Consider the following 18,213-nt stretch of genomic DNA (forward strand, 5'->3'; position numbering starts at 1 on the left):
CCATCTCGTTCCACCCCTGCCATGGGCAGGAACACCTTCCACAGTCCGAGGCTGCTCCGAGCCCTGTCCAGCCCGGCCTTGGACACCTCCAGGAATGCAGCAGCCACAGCTTCTGTGGGCAACCCGTGCCAGGGCCTCACCACCCTCACAATTCCTTCCTAAGTCCTGGCAGAAAACCTTTTAAAGATTCTGCAAAGGGCAGGCAAACACCGGGTCAGGTGATACGGTGATACTCTTTTTCCCATCCCCAAACACCTTTAACTACTGAAATCATCCACTTTGAAGACCAAGCCAAAGGAATGTTTCCATACGGGACCCCAGAAATAAGACTTACCTGGGGAGCCTGAGGAAAAGCAGAATATGGAGCAGCACTGGACAAAAAAGCTTCCAGAAGCCAAATCCACTTCAGACCAAACAGCCAAAGTTAATTCAGTTTAAAAAAAAAAATAATATATATATATGAATATATAAATTAAAAAATAAAAAAGAGCTAGAGGCCCACAAGAAGTGATCAAAACAGGCACAGAGTTGCCTTTAATTTGTGTCAGAGAAGCACATGGACCAGGATTTCTATCCCATAAATTAAGAGTTCTGAAAAGGTAGAAAACTCCTTTTCCTGCAGTCATAATATACCTGCTTCAATTATGATTATGTCCCATTAATTTCAACAAGCTCTTCACAGCTGACATTCTCCCTGGCATTTCAAGAAGTAAAATAGCATTAAAGTCTTATCATTTGGAGAGAAAGAGAAAATATTTACTGCAGGAGCTCAGTTCATCGCAGAAGACTGCTACGAGGGAGCATGAGTGATTTACTCCTTTCATTATTCAAGTTAAATAAATCTCCTCCTTTCCAAGCTATTGAATGTAGAGTTATGCTGGCAGAGTGGATTACATTTGATCTATGTACCATGACAAGTACTGAAAATTGTGGGCTTCATTGCTGTATTCACCCACTCCTTCCTGAACAGGAGAAAAAAGTGTCAATACACGGAGCAGCCTTTGCTCTGTGCCTCAGCACAAGAAAGCACAAAGAGCTGGAGCTGCTCTGGAGCTGTAATGAGTGTGGAGTCTGACTCCATGGAAACTGAGATAAACTCCTTTTAACTCTCTCAACTAATGATCAGGGTGTGGCGTGAGACAAAAATTTTCCTATCCATGAACATTTTATTTGCATATATCCGAGCTCATGACAGGCTTGCATTAATGCTAGCAGAGACTCGTTTTTGCTTTTTTTATTATTTTTAAGCGTAGGGATGAAATTTTAATCACTGTGGAAGAAGCAGCCAATCTGATTCAATCTGGTTTCTCTTATCGTTTGAAAGTGAAAGTATTTAAATCCACTGTAGTTGTTTCAGAAGAGCAAGAAGATGATTTTCTTGCTTTGCTCAGCAGATAGGCAGCTCTAATACCAACCCGCAGGCTTCAGTCTGGGTTTCACAGACTTTGGGAAGCTGGTAAATGCTACAGGAACTTGGACAATGTTTAAGAGGTTCTGCTCCTTTCTGGGATTTCTGTTATCTCTTCATCACAGACTGATCACACCACACCCCAACACAGCCAATCCATCACAGAAAAATCTGAAAAATGAACCCCCCAGTTTCCAACCTCAGCTCAAAGTACAGGGAGTTGTTTCATTTACTTTATAGCCCACTTCATCTGTGGACTTGTCAGTAGACCCAGGAAGACTCCCCATGCCACCAAACCCTTTAACTTTACATTTAAACATTTCAAGTTCCTCATTTTAGCCCAAGGAACAGCAAGCCTTGTTTGATACCATCACTAGCAGCAGAGGTGCCACCACAACTGTCACCTAAATCAGAAACCAAAGACTGAGTTTCTAGCATGTTTTGCCAGGAAATTTATGAACAAAAACCACAATCATGAAGGAAAGTTTTATTTTACTTGTAATGCCCACATCCTAAGATTAAAGATATTTAAAAAAAAAAAAAAAAAGCTGCAAAGAAAAAGATAGAAGCAAAACAAGAACAGATTTTTTTACACTTTTAGGAAATCAAGAAAAAAATAGGCACAAGTTTACATTCATTAGTTTCAGATATGGCAGAGGAATGTTCTACTGAAGAGGGATAAATAAAATCCTGCTTTCCCACCTCCCTGTAAGAGACAACACAAGTCATGCTCTTCAAAGCCACACTGATCTTGTAGATACAAGGCAGATTTTTCCTCATAATTTTTTTATTAATGTGCTTAAAAGATCAGAAAGACCCTCCTAGAGCCATTTGGCATCGTCTCTACATACATACTAAAGTACCAAGGATGTACTTTAACCTTTGATGAAGCTTGATACAACCTCCACATAAAAAATGAAAGTCATGCATATCTTAAATTCTGTTTAAGCATCAGACATTATTGAGGGATTTTATTTCATAGCTGCTAAGCCACTTTAAATCCCCATCAGTGTTAAAATCTTGCAAGTTGTCAGCCCAGGATGATTTAACCCCTTGAGAATAAGGGTCCATCATAAAAAAAGGCGAATGTCTTATCTCAAGGGATTCCACCCGAGTACACAGCTGCTGCTAACACTGAAGAATTTCTGTTGCTAACCACTATATGCTGAGGAAGGGATTTTCTAGGGGTCTCGGAAGCCAGAGGGCAGGCAGGTGTTCCATCATACCCTTTACCTCCACCCTGCAATACAGGTGAGCACGAGAGTCACCTTTTGGGCTGGGATCAGTGGAAGCAGCCTGAGGGCTGCATCCAAAGGACTTGAACGCAGCAAGTCCCTGACACCACTGCCCAGGCCAGGAAAAGCTTCTTCCACAGGAGCAGCTCCTGCTCCTTGAAGTTCCCTTCAGAGGCTGCAGACACCTTTCTGCCTTTCCTCTCGAGCTACACCGGGACTGGGGAGGGACAAAAAGCAGCAATGAAGGGAGGGGCAGGTGAAGTTTAGCATCCATCCCAGTAAAGGTAAAACCAGTTTGTCTCGGCAAACATCCTTGGCTGGTGCAGGACCAAGTCACCGCTGGTGGGAAAAGGCGGAGAACTCGACCTTCAAGAGGCCGCGGATGTTCCCGAAGCAGATTCCTCTTTACCTTCCCTGGGAGGGCTGTGTAACCTACTTGCAATAAGGGCTAAGGAAAAGCATCAAGCCGTAATAAAACAGTCTTTCTTCATTTGATTCGTTAGGAATTTACAGTTTCTCAGCTTTAAAAGCCACAGTGCAAGTTAGTGTTTGCTTCAGGGGGACCCTGTTTCAGTATCCTCTCCTACAAAAGCCCGAAGTTAGCAGCCAGTGTTCTTGTCTGTACACAAAACAGGCAGGCTGCCCAAGCACTGAGGCCGAAGACACTCAAAACAGTAAATAAATACACATAAAACAACACTAAAAACGAGAAATTAACAGCACTGATTGTTTAGAATTACAGTCCATCTCATTATATTTATCTTCACATTTTTTGCATCTTTTTAACCACTGTACAAAAGCTGCTGAAGTGACTTTCTTCTAAACCAGCCATACCAGAGCACAAAGCACTATCAACACCTTTTTTTTGGCAAAGTAACTTGCTTTCAGAATATACCACACTTTCGAATCACAGTTTACATGTAGCAGGTGTGTCACGCTAATACAACATCCTCCATTTTTTTCTCTTCCTGCACACTGCCAGGAGCAAGACACCTCAGAGACCTTTCCTAGTTTCGACTGCTGTCTCTTAAATCCTTCTCTTAACAGTTTATTCCACGCAGCCTCACTTGGGGCAGCTGCTCCTAATTTCTGCCTCAGCATTGTCCTGTTTATTGCATTAATCTGGTTTCCAGGATAAGCCACATCAGTCTGATGTGCTTACAGAGCACCAGATGTTACTGTGCTCTACACAAACCCCGCTGCAAACATCTCAGGAGCATTTCAAGGAATCACAGAACCACAGAACGGGTCAGGTTGGAAGGAACCACAGTGAACCCCGAGAAAATGTGGTCCCACCTCCCTGCTCAGGGAGGGTGTCCCTAAAATACATGGCACAGCACATTTATCTGCTCCTTTGGCGACCTCCTGTTTACTTTTTTTTTTTTCCTCTGTTTGCTTCCTTCCTGCTTTCACCAGCAGAATCCACATTAGCTATCTGAAGAGGAAGAAAGCATTTGTATTCTCCAAGCCCACGCACTGACTTTCCACTCATATGGAAATTCCAGATTCTTACATATTTTTTTCCACTTGCAAAAATACATCTGGGTAAGCCTTGTGCCTTTCACCCGGAACAGGCACGAGGGGTAACTAACCAGTCTGCAACAAAAACAGGGAGGCTCATGTTTTTGTGGAAGTCCTGAAGACCTCCGCATTCCGAGGGTTGGACTTGGACCTATACATGGACTGAAACAGAAGGCACAGGCTGGATCTCTGCTTGCAGCTGTGGCGTTGTACTCACGGAGGACTCAGCAAATCATTGCAAACCTCACACAAAAGCCAGGACTGCCTCAAGTCAGTGGCATGAAGCTGATTTGGGAGAGGTTTAAGTTGTATCAGGAAAAGGTTTTCTACCCAGAGGTGGCTGGGCACTGAACAGGCTCCCCAGGGAAGCGGTCACAGCACCAGGCCTGACAGAGTTCAAGAATTCTGGATAACTCCCGCAGCACACAGAATACTGGGGTGCCCTGTACACAGACAGAAGTTGGACTCAGTCCTGAGGTGTCCCTTCCAACACAGCATACTCTATTATTCTGTGATTTTTATCATTCTCTAAGTCCAGCACACTCTACTGCTGCTGTCCTATAGGAGTATCCAACTCAGCTCACATCCCAAAGCAGCCAGATTCCAGGTGCTGGCTGGGCAGTCAGGATCACAGCATTTGAAAAGCACTACTGTACACACACACATTTGATCATTACCCAAAATTATGCCGTATTTCTTAGAACTGACAGACTGTAAAGAGTCATTTCCTCTCTAGACACTTGATCTCCCAGCTCTCCAACTATCCACACACATAAAAACTCACCTCCTCTCACTACCCTGTGCACACCAGCAATAGGCACCACGTTATTACCCCTTCCCCCTAGTTGTACACACCCCACACCTCCTACCCAGCAAAAACTGCTGCTGGCTCATTCTGAAATCCAGCAAGGCACTTTGATGGATGTCAAAGACTTTGTGCAAGCACAGGCAGGATGCACATCCCCCTCCTCCTCACACTAACCTGCCTGAGGGGCAAACACAGACCTCAGCAACCTCCTAAGCAAAGATGACCAGGACACAGAGCTTGTCATCTGATCTGCAAAGAGCAGCAATACCAAGGGAACAGACCAAGTTCCCTAGAGCTTCAGACTGCTTACAAAAGTCTGCATTTTACTTCAGTGCTTTACAGAACTATTTCTTCCTCCCCGGGAAAGAAACCTTTGCTAGTCACATTGCATATGTTAACACACTTAAGGTAAAAATCAGCAGTAATTAATGTCTGTAGGAACACAGCAGAGAAGAACAGTAATAAAGATCCCAAAGCAAGCAAAGGCTCCTTGAGAAGCTAATGGTTAAGTGGAGAATTTACCAACAATATTCCTGTTCCCACACACAATCGTAAACGTCAGGGATTCACCTCCCAGGAAACACAAAGGCAAAACAGGTACGTACATTGCCCTCTTCAAGAGAATTGGGCAAAAATCTGGGCCCGGGCAGTTCAGGACACGATGTATACGTGAAAGATAGAAAGTAATAATAACGACAGGAAGGTGGAACAAAGAAGGAATTCAAACCATAAGTTGGCAAGTGGTCCTGGATCCATCCCAGCAAACACTACTGGCTACAAAAAGCAGAAGGTCCCGCCAGATTGCTGTGTGTTCACATAGTCTTGCTGCCACCGCTGCACTTTGAAGGTAGTTTTATCCATCTCTGGGAGGAAAAGGTCCTTGTACAAAAGTGTTTTCCCCCACTGACATCAGATGAGCTCCTCCTTCAGCGGCTCGGTTTCCCCAGGAAGCGTGCCGTTCATCTCCGGGGAAGTCTCGGTGCCCAGATATCCTAAGAGGATCTCGCTGCGCCGCCGTGACAGCTGCAAAATGTCCTCTGCCAGCAACTGCACTGTCGTGTACCTCACGTTGTCGAAGTCAAACATGTCCTTCAGGTACTGCACGATCTGGTGCTGCAAGGAAAGGAAGGTTTACAGTCGGACCTCCTTCACCTGCTGGTACCAGCCACCAAGGGCACACATCAGCAGCTTTAAGCCAGCTGACAGGAGTCCCACACAGATGAGGTACAGAAAAACCACCTTACCTTGAAGAAACTGCAGACTTCAGATAGCTGCTGCTTGGGCCCCAGAAAACCAAAGGCTAGGACAGGACTGACATGCTCCGATACGGAGTAGAAATGAGAGATAAAGCCATCTGGTACCTGTCACAGGGAAGGACAGAATTAGTTGGCCTTCATTCTCAGACAGAATCAGCAGCTTATTCCATATCAGCCACCAACTTCCCCACCGGAAAGCTTCAGTAACTCAAGAGCTATTTGAAACATCTCTTCCTGCAAAACTACATTTATCTTTCAGATCCCTTGAAGGATGACTAGAGCTTTCCATCTTCCCGTTTCTAAACTGCTATTTGAAGAGGAAAATGAACAGAAGAAAATGAAAAGCAATCACCAGCCAGCCTTTATAGCCTCTATTTATAATTTGGTGACCAAGACAGGAAAGGACATGCAAATATTCAAGGCAGAGATACTGCATGACAGCACCAGTAGAGCTTCCAGCGCTCACATTTCTCTCTGTGCCATCTCAGGTGCCAAACCCTGTTGTACCAGCTGGCTGTGGGATCGAGCTGAAAACCTGCCAGAAGCCACAGACCCTGTGGCAGAACCAGGGTTGTGAAGTTGTGGCTTCCTGTTCCCCTGCTCCATAAACTCCTCTGCTGTGATACTTTAGGAAGTCACAGATTTAAGTGAAACTCATCAAGTAATGGCTAATTAGCATCAGCACTGGGGAGCGGAGCAGTGCCTGAACCATTCCTTTTGCTGCCAGCAAGGAAAGTACAATTCAGGAGCAGTCCCTAGTTGCTTGGGGTCTGTGGCCATTCCTACAGCATCGTGAGCAGGGAGAGGGAATATCAGACGGGCAACACTGTCATTTGAATCCTCACATTAAGAAAAAGGGAGAATAAACACAGACTGATTCAGTAAAATACTGGCATAGCACTGGAGCAGTGACTGCAGGACCCCAGGGCTCTAAAGCATCACAGAGAACATGACTCTGTTCAGTCTTCTACCACTTAACATTTCATACTTTGTCAAGATCTATGTGTTCTCTTTTCAGCCTCAAATACATTCGATTCTTTCCCTTTTGATTAATTTTGCTTACCATCAGAAGCCTTCTTTTTGCTTTCAGAACTGACCAGCAAGCAGTTGCTAGAGCCTACAATTAACACAGAGAGCCCATTAGTTACTGGGATTATTTAAAAAAAATCCAAAGTTTACCAACACATTGTCATCAAAACATCAAAGCAGTCACCCTTTTCTGCCAACAACTCTAAATGACAAAATTGCAGTGAACTGGAAGCAGATTTAGCCACTTCAGATCCATTCCAGAGAAGCCGAAGGGTTTTTGAAGATTGTTAATTTGATCTGACATAGCTGTCCAACAGCCCACGATCCCCTGTATGCACACAGCTGTTACAAAGTGCCATTTTACTCTGTCTATCAAACTAATCAGTCTTAAAAATACAGCTGGGGGCAGAACTAAAGGAAAGCTTTCCTATTTGAGCTTCAGTGTCTGCTGAGGCACTGCCAGAATGAATGGCCACGTGCTAAAACCCACATATTTTCTCCTACATTTTGGCCCTTTTATTCTCATTCATAAAAATAGGTGCTGTCATCTTTTAACATCTCTGTGGCATCACTGATAAAGGCCCCTAGAGCCATAAGTCTGGTTGCCAACCAGATGCTTTCAAAACACGGAAAGCTTTCCCGTAAACAATTTCCATGCACAAGAAGACTGTTGTTTAGAGCTTCAGGAAAGCGTGGCATTTATAAAGAGAGAATTCAGCCCAGCCAGGAAAGAGGAGGTTATGCTCTTTTCTGGCCTTGGCACTGATCTCACACCCACACCAGCACTCCCCGTCTCACGCACCGTCTCCTTGAAGCTGTCGGACAGCCAGCGGTTGCGCAGCACAGCCAGCACGGAGGAGGGAGGGTTCTCCAGATCCTCAAAAGCATCCATGAGGATGAAGTCCAGCACAATATCAAAGAAGCTCATGCACACCACCTGTCAGGGAGCAAAACAGTCTGTAAAGGGAACAGGTTTTAAAGAGAGACAGGCTCTTTTGGTTTGAAGTAAGCTGAAGTCAATGTAATCGTGTTTCAACAGCAAATCATTCACTCCTGGGCCATTCCTACATATGCATTGTAATAGTCACAGTGGTTTGGCTTTTAAGGGACTTTAAAACCATCCAGTTCCATCCCCTGCCATGGACAGGGACACCTTCCACGAAACTAGGTTGCTTCAAGCCCCATCCAGCCTGGCCTTGTGCACTTCCAGGGATGGGAATTCCACAAGCTCTCTGGGCAAGGATTATCCTCCAACTCCTCTGCACCGCTGTAAAGACAATGTCTTTACCAACCCCTCTTCCCTCGAGCTCCTGCTGAGTGGTTGGCCAGGTCTCTTGCTTCAAGGCATAACGCAGCATCTCCTCGTAGCTTTCCAGGAAAGCTTTGGGATTCTGGGAGAGCAGAGAAACAAAACAGAAGTTTGACTACTTGGATTTGAGCTGACATCAACATCACAGTAGTCACCAGCATGCAAATTAAGTTTTCTTCTTGCAACACACTGGACAAACTCTGAGTTGGGATGGGGGAACAAGTATCCCTCTGCTCAAGACACGGTTTAGTTGTTACACAAACTTCCCACCTTTTCAGCTTTTGTCATCAGTCCTATCACCATCTGCTTCCCAACCTCCCCAAAAAACAGCTGATTGCTTTCATCCTCCAGCAGCTCCTGCAAAAGGAACACAGATATCTCCTGTGAGCACCTACACGCCCTCAAATTCTGAGTTGGGAGGAAAAAAAGGGCAGGACATGAAGCAGCGCAATGCTGCACACACACCAGTGTCATTAACCTTTAATAAGATGGAACCTAGGAAACAAAACTGTGCTCTCCAGGAACATGCTGCTGGCAGCCATGTGCCATGGAAACCCAGGAGCCTGGAGCTGCTCTCACCTGGAATGCCTGCCTGACACAGTGCAGCTTCGCCAGGAAATCCTGGTCACTGTAGCAGCCAAGGAGCTCTGTCCTACAGGGAAAGGGGAAGAATTGTGTGAATTCCAGTTCTGATGCTGGTGTTCCTACAACTGTGGTCACGTAAAAACAAAAAACTAAATTCTCAGTCTGTGCGTGGGAGAAAGGAACTGTCATATTCCCTTTATGCAGCTCCCTGGGGGAACAGAGCACCTCTGCCAGGCTGGTACAGGACTGTGCCAGCCTCCCGGAACATTCACACTTCCTATCACTAATTTCCTGGGACAATTACTCTTTCTTAATATGGGAATCCCTAAAATCTGGGGTTTAATTCCCTGGGAAGGCCAAACCAGCAGGAAGGATGCTGGGATTTTACAACCCCAAAGGGTTATTCTGGTTATGGGGCTGCTCAAAGGCAGCTGATGTGTTCACAGTGCCCCAGGGAACACAAGGTCCCACAGCTCCAGCTGGCTCTTCACCTCAGCGTCCGGCACGCGACCTTCCCTTCCTTCACCAACTGCAGAGCTTCTTCGTATGCTGCCACTGGCTTGGAGAGGTGGAATGGCATTTCCTCAAAGGGAAGAGAGTCAAAGAGCTGTAGAGGTAACAAGAGACGTGGGAAGAACAAAATGAGCTCATTAAATATTTGCAAATACACAAGCGACTGCACACAAGCAAGGTGGGCCTTACAGAGAATCTTCAGCTAGCAAAGTTTGTCAGGGACAATTGTTTCATGCAAAGATATTTCTTTTTTCACCAAAAGCTGTCTCAGCTCTGACACCGCTCAATATTCTGTAAAATTTACACCACCAAGCCATCTTACATTAGATAACAGCACTTTCCTAGCTGTTATGGCATGTTTTCTGTAGTAGATAAGATGACATGGAAGTGCTGGTTGGAAAAGCCTGCACCATCCCCCTCATTAAAATCCTTTCCTAACATCCATCATGAACCTCCCAGCCCGGGGTTGTTGCTCTGTGTTTGATCATCCTCCTCTCCCAAGACGTGCTTGGCTCTGCTGCCTTTGTGCCTTCCCTCCAACCCCTGAGCTGCGACACTTCAGTCACCTCTGCTGCAGAGAAGAAGGAATCCTCCGAAGCGGAGCTGTCTTCATCATCCGTCCGCAGCCGCAGTGATCCGTCCGCCAGTGGAAGCATCAAAGTCTTCTCTGGAGGAGAGAAAGAAGCCACGTGTGTTGGAGTTCATGCACCAACATTCCTCTTAGCTCCTGCGCTCTCTTCCACTCCCACTCTGTCACTCCCCCTTTACCTGGCTAACAGAAAAGACATAAAACCCGGCAGGAAATTGGCATTTTACTGCAGCCAGGTGCCCTACCCAGATCCAGCAGCACGCTGTCCGATGGGAGCGAGGAGCCAAACTCTTCCTGGAGGTGGTAGGCTCGGTGCAAGAGGGACTCCAGCTTCTCAGCAAACTCCCTTTTCTGGGACTCCTCCTGGAACACACATAAATGTCAGCCTTAGTAAGCCAGCTGGGCACAGACGGATTGGACAGCACAAATACGGGACGAAATTTTCAGTAAAAATGAGATTTGCAGTCTGCAGATTAAGTGATTAAAAATAAAAAGAGAGAGGAGTCATTAATCCTATAATGCAGCTAATAATGCACGGGGAGGGAAGCTTCTACACAGCCTACTCAAACCCACTGGCTTTTGAGCTTCACTATTTTGTTTTCCTGTTAAAAAAAGAAAGAAAGAATTGAAGAACTTTAACCTGCCACCCAGAAAAACAGGTCTTTTAATAAGTTATACACCACTTAAATAACCTGCCTTTTGACTTTAGCCTAACTTCCAGGAGCAATCGCATCAGGAAACCTGTGTTGAATATAACAGGATATCCAGAACTGGATAACAGAATATTTAGATTAAGGTGCTGGGCATAAGCAAAGTTTTCTGTAAGCAACACCGGAGCATGGGAGAAAAAAAAAAAAAAAAAAAAAGGTGTGGGGAAAATAAGACATAAAGAGCATCTTGCCTTCATGTCCCTATGTTTGCATGAGTATCTCACCCAGAAGACAGAAGCATTAATAAGAAGCACAAAATCTATTTTCATAATGAATCAACTGGTCTTAAGGCAGGTTTAGAAACACTACAGGGCCCTTCAAGCAGAGCCAACAACAACAGAATCCAGATTTGACTTGGATAAATATTATCCCGCACAAAAGACAAATGTCCCACATACTTACTACACCAGACTCTGTTTACAAAAGGCTGGGAACACTTTTTTTTCCCAGTGAGAACTCCTGGAGAGTTGGGAGTTCAGCTCCTTTCACAGCCCTGAGTTACAGCAGGCTGTAACTGATCCGTTCTAGTTCAGATCTCCTTTAACACAGGTCTTCCCTGTGTAGTCCTCAAGTCCCAGCAGCAAGAGGCTGTTCTGAAATCCTGCTTTCTGTAGCTGCACAGGCTGTGTGAGGTACTCATCTCCCTGCAGGGACCAGGGCCAGACCCAGCTCCTACCAAAATACCGCTGCTTTCCTCATCCACACACACAGAGCTGGGCTCTGCTCTCCACCCAGCTCCTAGAAGTGGCAGTGACCATCAAGATCTCCATTTTAAATGCATTAAAAAGTTACAGAGACAACACTGCCAGCCAAAGCAGGGCTGCATTCATCACAGCCTTTTCTCACCACAGGCTGTGCCACGTGTGACAGTGAGTGACACAAGGCTGCAAGGGGGATGGAAACGCTGGGGAATGAGGGGGCGAGACGTATTAAAAAGAGAAAGAGATTAAAAACACCCACTCCCATTGCATAAGGAAGCTGCAGATACAGACAGCTCTTAAACAGAGTCTGGCTTGACTCTGCCCTTAATTTGCTCTCCTTTTAATCTCCCGCTGTTTACTGCTTCCAGCACCCAGGCTGGCCTTTCAGCACGTGGGGACCTACCTCTGAAATGTTCTCAGACATGCTCTCTTGCTGTTTCCTGCTGTCCCAGGGCACAGGGGTGCTGGTACAAGCACTATCCCTCTGCCTGATGCTCAGTGCCTGTTCCCATTTCTGCAGGGCCTCCTCAAACAGCTCCATGCCTGGAAACCCAACCAAATACTGGCTGTGAGAGTCCCGGGGGCACTCAGGAACAAGAGATACAGGATGAGTCTTTGCTCACTCAGACAATCCAGCAAAGAGGGAAATCCCTCCCCACATAAAGAATAAACATATCCTATTTCTTTCCTGTTTAAATATGGTTTGTTTTGGATTAGAAGGAGAACACCCCAAACTGGTTAAAGCATCATCTATGTTACTTCCAAAATACTGTTCTCTGCACAAGATCACCCTGTTGCTCAAGAACAGTATTTTGGAAGTAAATTATTCACTGACAAAAAAGGGTTGTTTTTTCTTTTAACAGAAGATGGCATTTTTATTTTAGCTTAAACTGAGAATGGAAGGGAAGTTTCTGTTAGAGCTCTACATTGAGCTGCTGATGCTGTGTGTCAATTCTCACCCCCTTCTTGCTCTCACGGTGATAAACAACCCCCCCAGAGCAACGTTACCCTTGCGCCTGCTTACCTTGAACATAGAGGCTTTCTGCACTGGAATCACCAATGGCTCCAGCATCTCCCGTTGCCTGGGCCTCCCACATCCCTGGGGGTATTGGACTTGAGGAGTTGACTGCTACCATCTGCAGGAAGGGAGCAAATGCCCTTTTGAATTCTCTTAAAGTTAGAGATGGTAAGATCAAACAACTACCACCAGCCTTCAGCAATCAGGAATTTTCCTTCCCCATGTTTGCCCCTGTGCTCCCCTGTATTGATGAGCAGTAAAAGGAGAGCACTGATAGGGGAAACAGCCCAGGAAAGCTTCAAAGCAATCACTACAAAGGCACTAGGATTTTGATGGAAAGCTCATGTCAGCCCCAGCTGCCTGTACAAAAAAACATGGAGGTGGCAAGGAAGCAAGCACAGTCCAAACAGAAGAAACGGTTTCCCAGAAAAAAAAATACAGCTGAGGATTCCCCAGAGGGCAAGGAGAATCCTCACTCTTCTCTTTGTATCCAGACCCTCTGCTGGGAGGGCTGAGCCTGACAATCCACACAGCAGTGTCAGCTCAGCTTTGTCCAATTTCACACCAGGGCATCGATGTCTTCTAAAGTGTGACCCAATAAAGTGCTGGATTCAACACTATCAGTGACTAGTGTTTTCCTGTGGCTTACAGAAAGATGTCCAAACATCAGCCTGGCACTAAAGAAAAAGCTAAAATAATCAGCTGACAGATGAATTCCTGTCCTGCCTCCACTGATCAATCCCTGTGGAGTGTTAATAAATCACCTTGAGAACCCAAACTGCAAATCATCAGTTCACTGCTGCCAATTTACTTACTGGATGGCAAAGATGAGCCCAGGAAGCAAAAATGAGAGCACAGGCAAAACCTGCAGCTGTGCAAAGGATGAGCTGTTTTTCCACCAAGTAATATAAAAACTGTAAGTACAGGGTCAGCTCATCTGTACAGAAACAGATGCCTCTCCGTGGGGATATCCCCACCCAGGCACCAGCAATGGAAAAAGATATTTATGGATTGCTTTTTATTTAAAGAGAAATAGATCCTCAGTGATAAAAAACCTGGACAGCACCTGCGTGAACAGGGAAGCCATGGGGGAATGACACGGACGTGAGTGCCTGTGGAGGGGAAAGAGGCCAGAGCTGGACACAGCCTGGTGCTCAGGGACACATCCCAGCCCAGCCCAGCTCCCCCGGGAATGCTGCGCCTGCCCAGCGCCGTGCCGGCACTGCCGCCTGCTGGAGACCGCCAGGGCAGGCTTCGGCAACTCCCGCTGCTTTAGCTGGACTAAAAACACGTGCTGAGGAGTGCTGGCGCCCGACAGCTCCTCGCAAAGGGATGGTTTTTTCGCTCTCCTTGCCCCAGCATTGCCAAGCAGCCTCTGAGCTCGGGCGATGGCCAGGGAGGACTTTGCAGCAACTCACAGAGGTTCATCTGTGTCCCCCCTGCTCCAACAGAACGTTAGCTCTGAGCAATGGGGATGTGAAACAGGTCTTGAAGACACAAATGCTTCCAGTTTTGGTCTCACAAAAGGTGGATGTAAGCACCGATGGCTTCTCCTGTCTGGTTAAGCCTGAATTACCTGTACTCATAGGCTGCTTTTTGGCTTTGGGGGTTGCAGAATGGCTAGGCTGTGTTCTTACCCTGTGCTGTTTCCTGAATAGAGCTATCAGATTTTGGTAGTTAATTTGGTTTTAAGAACAAAGCAAGCTGTGAGCAGCCCCAGCACAGAAGGGAGGGGCCACCCAAACTCCCACCACAGAGGCAAGCAAACAAGCTCCTCATTGCTGTGAGACACAGGAACAACCCAGCCTAACGCCCTGAGGGGGTCACAGAGAGCTCCAAGGAATCATGGCCATGTCCTACAGGGAAACCCCTCCTGCCACTCCTCCTTGGCCAAAGAACTGGCAAAGGAACCCTCGAGATTCCGGCCACAAAAAAACTGCTGCTCACAGGGAACTCCAGACACTCAGTGCAAGGTTAACATCAGAACCCGCCCTACAATTATACTGCAACCTGTTCTGCTCCATGGGCCAGCACAAGCCCAAGGACTTGGTGACCTTGTGCCAGGTACGTGCACTGACATCTCCCAGCCCTGCTAACGAGGTCCTTACCGAGGCGAGGCTGTGGGAGGAACTGGAATGTTTGCTGGGCTCAATGGAGGAAATCCCGCTGAGTGTGTCATTGCTCTTGCTGCCAGGGCTCTGGACTCTCCTGCTGGAGTATCCTGCAGTTGGGAAGGTCACACAAAACCAGGATTTTAGGCCCAGGTGACTGAAGCATGGAATAGGGAGGGGAACATCACCTTGCCCAGTGTAACTGTGAATACCTAGAAGTAAGCCACAGATCTCCTGTCTGCTCTGCTTTGCTCTGAGACTGGTGTCAGTGGGGATCTGAGGCTGAGGAATGGATTCACTGCTTATGGACAGCAAGAGGCAAGTGGAAACAATTAAGCAAGAACTCCTCCACCCCCCCTCAGAACAGGCAGAACATGGACACTGCTCCCTCGATTTTCACGTTTCACCAGACAAATGCTTAATTCCTAAAGCGCTTTGCCGAAGGCCTGGGTCAGTCTTACCCCTAAAATCAGTACAAGCAGGTGAGGCAGCTGCCCAAGGTTTGGGAGTCACCACAGAGCTGGATGGACACTTCCAGCTGCCCATCCCGGCTCAGGCCACGCTGCCCTCCCCTCAGCTGAGCACTGACATCACGAGATCAATGCAGAACCAGGTCACTGCGTGCCCGGGTCATTATTATTGGGGCAGCCTGGTAATGGTCCACAGGCTGCCTACAGGAAAGGGCACGGGAAATCAGGGAAACATCAGGATACTGTGAGCTCAGAGTCTCTCCCTTGGCTCCCCAAACCCCCTGCTCATGGCACTGCACTTCAGAACTCCCATTTCATTTCACATCGAAGCACTACACAGATGGCTTTGCTTTCCTCTCCCCACACCTTCCCATCGCTCCCTGTACAACCTCCTTGGGGATTTCTCCCTTTTTGCCAGGCCAACCTTTCTTCACGGAGGAGACCCTCCTCGTTGGCAGGATGGGCACTGTGATCCCTCCCGGCTTAAAGCCGCACTTGTCCGGAGCGATTTGCTTCTTTCGGCGGCGCCGCCGCTTCAGCTGATGAGCTGCAAGAGCCAAGGCCACCGTCCCCAGAGCTGTGGCAAACAGCACCTTGCGCAGGCCTGGAGAGAGCCGCAGCTGAGAGAAGACAGACTTTAAACACAAAAGAAATGGAAGAGCAACAATGAAAATCCAATTCCACTGCCCCTTTTTTTTTAAAAAAAAAAGTAAAAACAGTGTTAAGCGTGGAACACCTTGGCTTTACCCTCCCACCCATAAAACACGCTCCTTGCTACACGACTAAGACAGGGCAGCAAAGAGACTGTGGAGCGTCATCTTGACAGGACCTGGAGAACTTGGTCTCGATCCTCATTGCCAAAATACACTGCAAAATCTGCACACAGCCTGGGACAGATGCAATCCTGTTACCCAAATTCAGCTCTGAAACCCTGGTCTGAAGCTGAGCTTTGCTGCTCCCAAGTGCTCCAAGTGGGGAACATATTACTCTTCTTTAAAAGACAAGTCTTTTTTTAGCACCTTTGATCAAGAGAAAGATTGAACCCGGGTGTTCTCCCAGGGAGGGATGTGGGAGGTGCTTTTCTCTCCTCTCCAAACCCACTCAGAACAATTCTCTTCCACCACCCCAAGCTCCCCCTGCAATTCCTCCAATCCCTGGAACTGCTCAGGTCCCCCAGCACCACCCCTCTGTGCCTCCATCTCACACAGGCAACCCCGACAGGAAAACCTTCCCTGCTCCTTGTACCTGCCCAAACGTCGTGTAAACGAACACGGGGATCTCTGCCACGGTCATTGCCAAGGCCTGCATGATGGACATCCCCTCTGTCCTTCGAAATGCCATGTCTGCGCAAGGATCTCGGCACCTTCGGGAGCTGCCACCGGGAAGGGCACTTGTGGATGCTGCGTGAGCTGCTCACAAAAGAATCCAACTTTTCTCTGACGTCTGGCCGAGAGTCCTGGAGTTGGCCTTCATCCAACAATCCTCCTCCTCCTGCAGGAAGAGGGGGAAAATCGGGTGAGTGAGGGGAGCACACGCCCTGCTCCTCCCTGCACTGCACTTCAGGAAACACACACCAGGTCACTTGGAGCAGCGAATCTAAAATATCTTCTCACCAGCAGCAATTCTTTTACTTGTCCTACCAACCACGGGGACAGATTCCCAAACTGCTCTACAGCAGCAGCACCCTGGGATTTGACAGCTCCCAGAGATTTCTACGTGTACCAGACCTGGCTGCACATGGTTGGAGGGATTTTGTTTGCAGCCCCCATATAAAAAAAGTCCCAATTATCCCAAATAACCGTACACGCATTTTCACTGACAAAACTCTGCTTTCACAGAGTTTTCTGTGCATCAAGAGCCACCAACCAAAGGGTTTTTTTTTTTTTTTCCCAGGAGGTTTCAATGCTGCCAGCGGGGCTGGGCAGGAGGGATGTGCCCACGCCAAGGACAGAGCGACAGAAGGCACTGATGTGTGACCCCAGAAGCCGGGTGACAAAGCTCTGTCCCCGCCTGACACCACCCCGCACCCGCCGCCCCGGAGCACCTACGGAATGTTCTCCGGGCAGCGGGAGCCCGCAGGGACCGGACACGGGCTCTGCCCACAAGGTTAAACACAACGTCCTGGCCACAGCAGAGGCGAGAAGAGCAAAGTGCAAGGAATTTTCGGCGCAGAAAGCAGCCTGGGGTTAACGTACCGGGATAAGGAGTACAGGCACCGAGGTACCAAGGCGGCCCCTCCGTCCGGGCATCTCTCCCCAGCCCTGCCCGCCGTGGGCACCCGGCGCCGGGGGTTCAACCCAGCGGGCCCGGCGGGGAGCGTCCCACGGGACCCCCCGCACCTGCACTGCAGCACGCTGGGCCCTGCAGAAAGGGCTCCCGCGACATCCCCGCACCCCCGCATCCCTGAGCATCCCCCCTGCGCCCTCGGGTGCCCCGCACCCCTGCTGCATCCCCGGGCCCCTGCATTCATTCACCCCGGAAGCATCCCCGCCGTCCCCGCACCCGGACATCTCGCGCCCTCCGCGCCTCCCACCCCCATGACCGGCTTCAGCTGGGGGTCCCCGGCCCGGCGCTCCCCTCTGCTTCCCCCCCAACACGCGATGGTGCGGCCCGGCGGGCCCGGCCGCCGCGAGCGGGCGCGGGTGGCACCACTCACCGCGGCGGGGGGGGCGCGCGGCCCCGCTCGGCGCCCTCTCCCCGCGCCGCGCGCCATGGCCGCGGAAGGGCAGCGTCTCCTTCCCCCGCGCCGCAGCCCACCCCGGCGGGGGCGGGGCCAGGCGGAGACACCGCCCCCGTTCCCGTCCCAGCCAGTCAGAGCGGAGAGCCGCCCGCCGCCGCGCCAATCGGAACGCGCCCGGCTCGGGGCTGCGGAGCAGCGCGGCGGAGAGGGAAGGGAAGGGGCGGGGAGCGCGGCGCGCGTTCCTATTGGCGAGCGCTGACAGCTCCCCCC

General features: G+C 48.6%; 1 protein-coding gene across 2 annotated transcripts; it reads right to left on the reverse strand.

Moving 5' to 3' along the window:
* Positions 1-1,879: 1,879 nt before the first annotated feature.
* On the reverse strand, positions 1,880-17,975 carry MIGA2 (mitoguardin 2). 2 transcript variants are annotated; one of them, XM_040083319.2, is made up of 16 exons: positions 17,920-17,975; positions 16,509-16,754; positions 15,688-15,898; positions 14,791-14,903; positions 12,689-12,800; positions 12,068-12,207; positions 10,499-10,616; positions 10,231-10,331; positions 9,643-9,758; positions 9,146-9,218; positions 8,837-8,923; positions 8,550-8,648; positions 8,060-8,194; positions 7,292-7,345; positions 6,217-6,333; positions 1,880-6,085 (listed from the first exon to the last, which is right to left on the reverse strand). In XM_040083319.2, the coding sequence occupies exons 2-16, from the start codon at positions 16,602-16,604 to the stop codon at positions 5,882-5,884; spliced, it is 1,776 nt and encodes a 591-aa protein (XP_039939253.1). In that variant the 5' UTR covers positions 16,605-16,754; positions 17,920-17,975; the 3' UTR covers positions 1,880-5,881. The 2 variants fall into 2 exon arrangements, with proteins under 2 accessions (XP_039939253.1, XP_039939255.1); XM_040083321.2 differs by lacking the exon at positions 17,920-17,975 and having other exon boundaries at positions 15,688-15,883.
* Between the last annotated feature and the right edge of the window lie 238 nt (positions 17,976-18,213).

This window comes from Hirundo rustica, chromosome 20 (genome assembly GCF_015227805.2).
Source record: "Hirundo rustica isolate bHirRus1 chromosome 20, bHirRus1.pri.v3, whole genome shotgun sequence".
Taxonomy (NCBI): Eukaryota; Metazoa; Chordata; class Aves; order Passeriformes; family Hirundinidae; genus Hirundo; species Hirundo rustica.

Bases quoted from the DNA above. Each gene is read 5' to 3' on its own strand.
- MIGA2 (XM_040083319.2), bottom strand. From the start codon at position 16,604: ATGGCATTTCGAAGGACAGAGGGGATGTCCATCATGCAGGCCTTGGCA. The intron at 8,924-9,145 runs GTGAGAGCAGCT...TTCCTTTTGCAG, and splicing joins GTGTCAGGCAGGCATTCCAG to GAGCTGCTGGAGGATGAAAG. The intron at 6,334-7,291 runs GTAAGCAAAATT...TCCCTGTGACAG, and splicing joins CAAAAAGAAGGCTTCTGATG to GTACCAGATGGCTTTATCTC.